At 44.2% G+C, this 10,886-nt stretch overlaps 1 protein-coding gene across 1 annotated transcript; it reads right to left on the minus strand.

The window, feature by feature from the left end:
• Nucleotides 1-6,366: 6,366 nt before the first annotated feature.
• LOC130882230 (disintegrin and metalloproteinase domain-containing protein 21-like) lies at nt 6,367-8,637 on the minus strand. Its single transcript, XM_057782152.1, has one exon. The coding sequence runs from the start codon at nt 8,635-8,637 to the stop codon at nt 6,367-6,369; it is 2,271 nt and encodes a 756-aa protein (XP_057638135.1).
• Nucleotides 8,638-10,886: the final 2,249 nt, after the last annotated feature.

Genomic DNA, 10,886 nt, shown 5'->3' on the forward strand with positions numbered 1-10,886 from the left:
TTAAAATCCCCGCACAGTTAGCCTCACAGGGAACTGGAAAGTAGCAAGGAAGAGGGGGCAAGCAGAGTGGAGCCAGAGTGGTCCCAGGGAAACAGCTTATGGAGAATGCCATTGCAGTTAGGCTTGGCAGGGTAGCGGCAAGCAGCAAGGAAGTAGGGAAGCAGAGCGACTGCAGAGTAAATGAAGTTGGGACAGGACAAAATGCTGGCGGCCAAATGAGAAAAGAGAGAGAGGTGGAAGGGGGGCGAGAGTGCACATCTAAAAATGGTGGACATTGTTAATTTAGGTTAGACAGCCTCAATTTAAAAGGATTTTGTAAGAGGCATTCCAGGGTTGATAGCAAATCTGGCTTTGAATTGCAAGAACCCATTTTAAAAGTCTATGCCCACTTGTGTGGCTCAAGTCTATTATATAGCATGTCTGCTGAAATAGCTCTTGGGTCAGAATGGGGCTGTGAAAATTGAATGTTATGCATTCCTAAACAAAGTCCACATCAGTGAAAGTCTCAGCTTTCGCTGCTTGGATCAGGCTTTTGGTGCAGACCGTGTCTTTCACAAAAGCCTGATAATCAACAAAAGTCAACAGGAACAAGTCCCCTAAAACCCTAGTAGCAAGGACAAGAAAAGGGGGCTCACCAAGACACTGCTGGTCTAACCTGGGAGCCAGTTTTAGCCTGGTACAGAGAGCTCAGGGGATAAGGATGCTTTCACCATGTGGCCATGGGCTTGTGGGAAAGGCTGCCCCCGGGGGACCTCCATCTGTTAGGAAAACATCTTAAGACAAGCATCTTTGCTGGTGCAAAGAAACCCAATCATACCAGATAAGCCCAATTAAATGCTCGTGTTTAATAGGGGCACACTCCTGGGTGACTAGGAGAGCATGCTGAGGGAAAGACAGAGGGAGCACACATGCAAATCCAAAAACCACATGTTCCTTGTTCCTGCATGATGCTAAATACCCTGTGGGGTTGGCCAGCACTTGGGAGGCTGGGAGTGATACTTTCAACTTAATATTACATTTCAGCCTCGTGGATACAGAGGTGTCAGAAGACTGGGGCCTCACATTTGACCAAACAACATGAGTCTGCACTACATCCTTTGCACATATATTAAATGTTTCTGCTTAGTATTATTATGGGACTCTTGAGTTTGTGAATTATTGGGTCTCTGCTTCTTGTGAAAGTTATCGGTCTCTTTTATTTCTGTCAGGTTATCTTATCCAGCCTCGATGTCATGGTTTTGTTTTATCTTATTATATTTTATTTTGTCATATATGGTTGTTATCTCTTAGAAACCTGTTCTTTTCTAATGGGAGACAGAAAGGGAGTAGATTTGGAAGGGAGAGTAGGGGAGGAAGAACTGGAAGAAGTAGAGGGAGGGGAAACTGTAAATAGGTGATGTTGAATAGTAAAGAATCTGTTCTCAATAACAAATAAAGTAAAACTGAGTCTGTGTCAAGGTTATTACCACCAAACCTTAGGAAGCCCAACAGTTAAAAATATCAAGCTGGATAGAAAGAACACAAAGTTACACAGTTTTGGAAGAACAGAGAATGAGAAAGCTAATTGTTACAGCCAGCACATGTGCTGAGGGAGGGGCTGTACCTTTAAGGAGGTAGGGACCATGAAGGGGAGGCCTGCTCTGCTCTGGAACAAAAGGAAGGACCAGAACCCACCCAGCTAAGCTTTCAATTTGGGGAGAGATGTAGCAGAGAAGAAATGATGCACAATTCATAAAATCTCAGAGAGCGAAATTGGGGTTCAACCTGAAGGTCAGAAAAGCAAAACAGTCAGCCTCTGGCTCTGCTCTTACCTCTACCTTAGTCTGAAAAGGCAATCCTGCCTCCAGGGATCTCAGAATGTGACTGTGTCTGAAAGCTGTATCCTCTTGTCATATACTCTAGTGCTGAGATTAGTTATGCATCACTATCACCTGATTTCTGTGGCAAACTAGTGTGTCTACTGGGATTCAATGTGTGTGTCAGCACTGCCTGATCTGCAAGCCTGATCAGAGCGGCTATTTTACTCTCTGAACTCAGGCAAGCATTATTAAAATACAAATGAGATATCACTACAAGTAGAGATTGTGTAAAGAGTTGCTTACTCCCAAAAAGTTATCATTTCAGTACCTAAAAGATGATACTGTTGTGGTCAAAACAGCAAGGACCCATCCCACACTTTTCGGCTGAACCATAGAACCTTTCTTCACCACAGTTACGGACTCTTCCTCTGGGTCCATCCACAAGAACAAAGTTGCTTTGGATCACTGTGTTCTATTACAGCAGCAGAAATGAAACTAATACATCAGGTAAGACCTGACTTGGCTCTGTAATGCAGCAGGGTTGAGCTACCCCAGAGGGAACTGAAATCAATTCACCACATTTCCTGGACTCTTACCATAGCCTACCTATCAGAGCTCTTACCAGAAGGCTCGGGATTTCTGAAAACCATTGGAGCCTTTCAGGGAGTGAAAACTCATCACTCAAGGAAGTGAGTTTGACACTGCTGCTTCTTCTCTGGGGTGGAACACAGACCAGCAAAAGCTCCCCCTTTCCACTTCCAGTTGTCTGCATAAACCCTGACAGAATGTCACAGCAAGGCTTTTCCACTAGTCCTCCCAAGAAGGAGGTGACATTCTAGGGATCACAGGCACCAAGTTTCCAGGAGGCACCTTAGCAGTTCACAGAAGACTGCTATTTATCCTACACAAACAAAATGCCACATCTCTGCGACTTGTGCAACAGACGGTAGGGTGAAGCAGGCAAGGGGCGCAGGTCCCTTCATTCTCACAAATCCCCTGAGTGTCCACCTTCTCCTAGAATCTGTAAATGGGGACTGTGTCAACATCTGGGGTGCTCTCAGAGCTGTAGAGGCAACCTCTACACAGTCCAGGACAGATGATTCCCCGCTAAAGGACTGTGGTTATCACTCCCAAGGACAAAGTACGGACAGTCTGTGAGGCACTTGTGATTTCCTGTGCTTGCTTCACACATTTCTTAACTTCCAGATGACTTTTTCTCCTTCCATAATAGCTTTCTGCTGATTCTGTCCCATTTTACCATGCAAGCTGTTTGTAAGTTGCTGTGCTTCTTACCAACTTTGCTGGTCTAAGCCATCAGCTTATGCAAGACTTTCTGGTCCCAACTCACCTGTCTTCTTTATTTTATCATACTTGGTCCTCCCACCCAGCACCATTTCACTGAACGGGGAAAAAAAAAAAAAAGCCTGCTGGCCCAGGTCAGTTGGCACCTAGATAGGGACTTGAGTATGAAAGACATAAATATGAATATAAGGAAAGCCAGACTCACAAGTCCAGAGCAGAGAGCTTGCAGGTGGTCTAACATGACAACCAGACACCTGCTCCTCCAGAGGAAGAAGCTCCACCCAACACTCCAACCAACCCACCCCCAGTTTTGCATCTAGAGGGAGTCAAGCAGAGTTAGTGAAAAGTGCCTGTGGGGTGGGTGAACACTAACTCAAACATCATCGTAAGTTGAGATGACAAAAGATCTACTTCCCATATCAAGTAGGAAATGAAAGAAACTAGCACCCAGAGGCTCATAGCGAGTAACACTATTAGGAGATGGGGTCTTGTTGGAGTAGGTGTGGCTTTGATGGAGGAAGTGCATCGGTAGGGGGTGGGTGGGCTTTGAGATCTAAAATACTCAAACCAGGTGTAATGTGACATCCACTTTATGCTGCCTGTGGATACAGATGTACAACTCTCAGCTACCTCTCCAGCACCATGTCTGCGTGCTTGCTGCTGTGATTCCTGCCATGATGGTAATGGCCTAAACCTTTAAACTGAAGTCAGTCCCAATTAAATGTTTTCCTTTACCAGAGTTGCTATGGTCATGGACTCTCTTCACAGCAATAAGACCCCAAATAAGATAGAAGTCTCTTTTCTATTTTTCTCCTGCCTTCACTTCTTTTCTGTCTATAAGATTTTACCTGCTCAAATTTCTAACCCCAATTCCCCAAACACACACACTCTCTCTCTCTTTCTCTCTCTCTCTCAGAAGCTAATTGGGCTAATTGCTCTCTTCCCCATCAAAATATCTGCCATTGCCAGATTGTCCTGTGCTGTGTGAGCAGAGAAACTGACCCTGCACAGGGAATTTGGTCCTCCTACTTCACACTCAGTATGTTTACCTCAGAAGATCCTCAACTAGGTCTTAATACCTAGAAAGATGATTGCTCCTTCCCAGATCACATTTTTCCCAATGGACAATTACCCTCCCTTTAAATAAAATAACTTGTCTGAACCTTTAAGTATTACACACACACACACACACACACACACCTTTCCTGTCTTATTTTCTCATCTCAGTCCTCCCCCTCAGGACCCTGTCACTGAAGAATGGCCTGCTGATCCAGACCCAGGGAGACCTTATGAGGAGGGGGTCATGTTATTTATGCCTCCCTCCGTGAAGAATTCTCACAAAGGCAGGGTTCCCTGTGGTCAGTTCTTGAACATCTGTCACAGCTTCTGTGGCTCTGGTGAGTAGTCACTATACTGGATGGATTCTGCCTTTCTCAAATCTCGGAAGTGCATAATTCACTGACTTAGCTACTAAGGCAGATTCATTCTGCACACCTTGATATGCTGGGAAGAAAAAGTCCTAAGGTGAACTTTCTATGGTCTGGTTTAAACCAATTAGTGGGCTTCATGGCCTCTAGAGGGATGAACTTCATGTGTTGTAGAGTACTTCCCACTTTCTCTTCTATCAGGTTCAGTGTGTTCGGACTGATATTGAGGTCTTTAATCCATTTGGACTTGAGTTTTGTGCATGGTGATAGATATGGATCTATTTTCATTCTTCTACAGATTGACATCCAGTTTTGCCAGCACAATTTGTTGAAGATGCTCTCTTTTTTCCATTGTATACTTTTAGCTCCTTTATCGAAGAGGGATGAACTTCAGACTATACCTGCACATGGTGCTCCACATTCACACCAAAAGTCAATCCCATTATCCTCCTTGTTTGGTGATCCAGTGGTAACTTTATGTTGCTAGAACTACCTTTGCCGGGGTTGAGAATCATTAGGAAGAGCAGGAGCATGGTCAGAGCAGCAATCACTATGGCATGTCCCTCATTCCTACAGCAGTGGGGTGTAACACATCTCCTGTCATTCCAGGAGGGAACCTGGCATGAACAGAGCCAAAGGGAATGAGGTGGACTCCAATCTAATGCTGCAGACAACGTTGCTTCATTTTCAATGTACTTTTGTATGTGGATGCAACAAAGAAGACAGTGACTCTGGGAAGGTTATGTGACTTCAGAAAAGCATGTGAATTCGAGTAAATTTAGCACATACTAAATACTAACAGAGCAGACCTTTCACTGAATACAGATTATATCTCAAGGAACATGAAAGCAAGACAGAAGCTATATACAGAGATATGGTACACTCAAGTCCCACGGGACTCTTGCTGCCTGAAGGGCCAGCCTTCAGCAGCTCAGGGCTAAAAGGGAACTCATAGAGTTGGCACATACTATAATTTTTTATCTGAGGGCATTAGGGAAAAGGACAGTCACACTCTCTCTTGATGATTTCCATCTTTATTGTCTAGTCTTCTACTATATACTTCTTTTCTTCAACCTGTAAATCACAACAAAATCTTACAAGCAATATAAGAATTAAAATGTAGCTGCGTATCCTCTCATCAGACTGGGTTTTTTGCAATGTTCTGGCAGTGGGGCCCTGGAAAGTCTGTGTCCCTAAGGTGTGGGTAGTACACTTAGTGAGTCATTGATCTGTGTTATTGGTGATGTTCTAAACATCAGTTTCCTGGCTTTGTATGACGCAATGCTTCTGTGCTCCTATACAACTTCCTCACCTGGATCCCAAGTCTGCCTTGCTCCCTCCAGTCCTCTAAGCTCGGCCACTGAAAATCCTATCCACAAGCTGGAGGAGAGAGGACCACTAACAAACATGGTGATAAGGAGTGGGAAAGTGTCAGAGCTCAGGAACCACATTTTATAGTACTATCCTAGATACGTTCTTAAAAGAAATGTAGACAACTCCCATTAATCCTTAGCACAAAGACCTAAGTTCAGGACATAGAGGGTTTCTGGCTCAAGGTCTCCTCTGACCAACAAAGGATCAAGCTTGGTGCAGCTCCAAACAACTTACCAACATTACAAAAGACACCAATTTGTAATTTTGAAAGATGTATTACAGTGTGAGCATCAGCAACCTATCAAAGACAGGTGGTATCAGAATTGAACATCTCCTGTGTTCCCATAAAATAGACCCAGGCTCTTCAGAACTGTGGAATTGTGGTTGTGCTTGTCTTCTTTCCGACATTTGTATTTTCTTTTCATTTCTCTTAATTTTACAGGATCCAGGAGGCTAACTCATTTTTACTTGGGCATACTGGGTCCAGGTGTATGTCCATGCCCATGAAATAAAGCAGCTTGCAAGTCTTCATACTTGATAATCCTAGTAATTGCTACACGAAAGGCCACCCCAAAGAGGAGTGCGCCTATGAAGACATAAATACGACCAAAGACTATTCTTAAGTATACCACTGGTTCTTGGCTCTGACTTATTGTGCGCATTTTAAGCGGAAGGGGTCCACTGTCTATACTCCCTCCAGGTCCGTCTCCTATGCAGTTTGGAGGGTCCCAACCCACATGACAATGGCAGTTCCGATGATTATTGCATACTCCCCTGAAATTGCACTTTTCTGGGGTGCAGTCATAATCCAGTTCAGTTAAAGATCCATTGCAAGACCCTCGATCACAGAAATTAGTTTGGGAACAGGGAGTACCATATCTCACACGACCAACATCTGTTGATTCTGTTGCTCGATGCTCATCGAGCCCAAAACAGGAAAACCCAGAAATAACTGACTGATGGAATGAAACGTGTTCCTGCAAGTGTGGAAGGAAGGTGACATTCGTACACTGCAACCTTCCGCACATCTTATCGTTATCGGCACAAGCTGTGAATACGAGGCTTTCTTTTGATCTTTGACAGTGTCCAAATCGATAGCTTTCCTTATTGATATCATAGCACCTTTTATTTCCTGCACGGGCACTTACACCGAAGACTTCCTTGCAATGTATATCACGATCGGTGCAGTTTCCTTTATAGCAATACCCCTCTTCTGAGCATGGTGTTCCATCTTGCAGATAAAAGTCTGTTGGGCAAGTGAGTATACTCCCATTACAGTACTCTGGAAGATCACATATGTTCTGGATACTTCTGCAAAGTGTCCCAGAAGGACTGTAGGTGCAGTTTGCACAACATGATTCTTTATCACAAATGCTACCCTTTGAGAATCTGCAGTTATTCTGACAGCACAGATTTGCATAACATGCCTTGTTTGAGCCACAGTCACATTCCTCACCTACATCTAGTTTGGAGTTTCCACAAACTCTATAGGTATGTGTTTCATTATAATAAGTAGTAAAGTCCGAGAAAAGACATTCCATCTCACCAGGAGTATTGAGTATTTGGTTTAACTCTGCTATGGAACAATTGCTGAAAGCATCTGTTAGCTGAGGAACCTTGAACATAATGCAGGTCGCTCTTCTCTGGCAAAAACAGTAAGTCTCATCATCAAGATTCAGACCTATGTTCCTCGCAACACGATTGGTTACTACCATAGACATATATATATAAGCTCGGCCATTTTTACCAATAAGGGTTAGGCCATTGGTACTACATACACCACGTGCAATTGGAACAGCGTTTTCATCACTGGGCCCCCAATTGTTAATTAAGCTTGATGCATCAGGTCTAAATCTCTGGTAAAAGTTTGACAAATAGTAATTATGAATAGACCCTCCCGGCATTTTGAAGTCATGTGGAAATGGATCTCGGCGGTTATACACAGATAAGAGAATAACATAGTAACGCAAATTAATGTTGGACATAAAAGTGTCCATTAAGCTGATTAGTGAAAACAAATATCTGGCTGACCTCTCAACAGTCCTGGCTATGACATGTACTGAATAGGTGGCTTGAAAATGGCCTTTTATAGCAGCTGGATGTGAAGCGTAGTCTCTACTAGACATTCTGGGAGCCACATTGGAATTTGGTCTAGATAAAGAGGGGCCTGTGCTATGCTCTATGTGCTTCCATTCATTCATAGGCCCCACTGCAGCAGAATCAGTCACTATCTGTGAAATAAGGTGCTCAAACCTGTGTGAATCATTGAGGGGTTTGATTTCATAGGCAAGGTCATCCAACATCATGACCCCGTCCAGGCCCCCATAGCAAGTATCCAAAGTGACCGTCGATTGAGGGATCCCCTCCAGGTAGCCAATATAGTAACAATCTACAGGAAAATAAGGGTAATCCATCTGTAAAGCTCCTTGGTCATCTTGAGTTGTCAGCAGCAAGTGTCTGGGCCAAATAAGTGTCTTTCTTCGCAGGTGGATGATATGTCTCTGACCCCTAAAACGCACGCTGTAGGAGAGCCGTCCTGGTGCTTGAAATCCCTTACCATGGTAGATCTGCTTCCGAGGAATGACCACCTCCGATGAGATGTAACGCCAGGTGGGAGGGCCTTGAAAACACTGGCTGGGAGCCAGGAGCAGCACCCAGAGTGCAACCAGCAAGAGTGGTGCCCTGGGGATCGCTGGTCTTTCTACCAGCCTCATGCCCCAGCTCACAGATAACATCCTGGATGAATCTAGGCTAAAACCCTCAGTTGTAGTCACTGCCTGGCATGGGAGACACTGGCAGTGGACAAAGGGCTTCTTCAGGCTCCCAGCCCTGCTGGTTACCCAGGCAACTTGAGGAGTTAGGTAACAGTTACTGGGTGTGGCAGGAGTGAGTCAGGAAATGTTAGCTGAGGTTGAGGTGAAATAGGGTCAAAAGCAACATCGACAAGTTCACCTGGGAGAGAAAAGGCAGAAGACACCAGAGTGTCTCCTCTGAACAGTCTCAATCCTTTTTGATATTTCCTGACATACAAAATCATGAACACATTTTCAGTCATCTGAATGTATTTGGAATCCAATGTTACTCTGGGTCTGTTTCTAGAATTTAAATTTTCTTTTTATTTTGCCTTATATTTCTCACATATAAAGGTGAAGTTAAATACTGTGAATATTAGAATTTTAGCACTGACTATTTTTGTTCTCCTAAACGCATTTTATTTGAATTTATTGTTAAACTATTTACAAATTGCTTTATCTTTTGGGATATTACTTGAGGGTTTTGTGATTTTCACATGTTGAATTTTCTCAAATACTATGTATTCTGGATGCGGCTCCTGGTTCCAAGCCAGTGTTTTCAAGGCTGTCCCACATGGTGCTACATCTCATGGGAGGTGGGCATTTCTCAGAACAGTGTCTACAACGGTAAGGGATTTCAACATGACAGTTACAGCTGTAATGTTTCAGAACTATAGAACTTTTAAAAATTCCATCCTGTTGAACACTTTATCTCTGACCCTGTGTTAATTCCAGCTGTTACTTCCCTCCAACCCTTAATATATTTCTTTCCTGACCATTGAAATTTCTTCAAGTATGCAGGCTGATCTGTTTTCAGCAGGGATAGCAGTAGCCACCCTTGGTATGAATGTCTAAGAAGTACACCACATACTTTCCCCAGGTTTACCATTAGTGCCTTCACGTCTATTACTTTTGTAGAAGGAAAAGCGACCTCTGGGTTTCTTCCAAAAAGCTCATTGAGGAAAGTAGGAACAGACTAAAATCACTACAGTGTTCCTAACAAGCCCTGATTTAGAAACATGACCAAAATCTGCAGCCACGTAGATAGATTGTACAGCAGCAGGAATCTTATTTATGAGCAAAACATCGGATTTCTCTGAAAAGTCTTTATCTCCTCTATGTGTACAGGGGGAAAATCCTCTACAGGACCGCTGGAGTTCTGTAGAGAATTGCACCTTCCTAGCTCACCCAGCCAGCAGGAGGCCATAAATAAGCCTCTGCTTCCCCCTGTGGCCACCAACATCACTGCACTTAATGACACCAGGTGGCTCTTAGCAGGAGGGAGGAAGTGGCTGGATCCCTGTCTGGCTGTGGGAACAGATGAATGCCCTGTCATGAATTCGGGTGAAAGGGATCATGTGCTCTATCATTGGTCACAAATTTGGGGACATGGGCTTATACTGCAGTTTGGGAACGGCTTCTCAAGGCTCATGACCGCCTTATCATTACTCTGAGACTCCTCATATCACCAGGCTGGATTCCCAAGTCCTGTGTGGACATATGACCTCAGCAAGCACCAGGGGGAATTACGACTAAAGAGACGGGTGTTGATGGGGTATCTACACAAGTAGGGAGTGCCAGAGCCAGCGTCTCAAGCCACTCCACACTCCAACTCCAGGCACAACCATGTGGGTTGGTCAGAGCACCTTGGAGTCAAGATCGCAAAGACAGATCACATCAGCAGACTACAGCGCACAGACTACAGAGCAGATCTCAGATGCCTCCTTATGACCAGATTCATCTTTGCATGATTTGCCTAGACAGACCCAGAGAATTGACCCCTACCCAGCCAAGTGGGCTCCTTAGGTGCAGGTGACAAAAAACAGGCAGAGAAAGATGAGAGGTGAGAGAAGGGAGAAGGACAGAGACAGAAAATATTAAATCTTTACACAGTTCTATCCCAATCCCCGACCTCTGATACCCACAGCACAAGTGCTCAAATATCACAATGTGGGGTGGGGCATAGATAAATGCAATTACTGGTGAAAATAAAGGGACTGAGCTTTCATGATGGCTTCAAACACTCAGTACTGACCCAACCCTATCACTGTTTCGTTTCCAGCTTCCGATGAACATGTCCTTGTGGCATTCAAAGACAGCAAGTTCCCTAGCCAGTCTGTTTAGAAAGAGCCTCACCATTTGTGTTCCTCATGTTCCTCTGTCCCACGCAGAATCTGGTCCTTCAGATCCTG

Source organism: Chionomys nivalis, chromosome 10 (assembly GCF_950005125.1).
Source record: "Chionomys nivalis chromosome 10, mChiNiv1.1, whole genome shotgun sequence".
Classification (NCBI taxonomy): Eukaryota; Metazoa; Chordata; class Mammalia; order Rodentia; family Cricetidae; genus Chionomys; species Chionomys nivalis.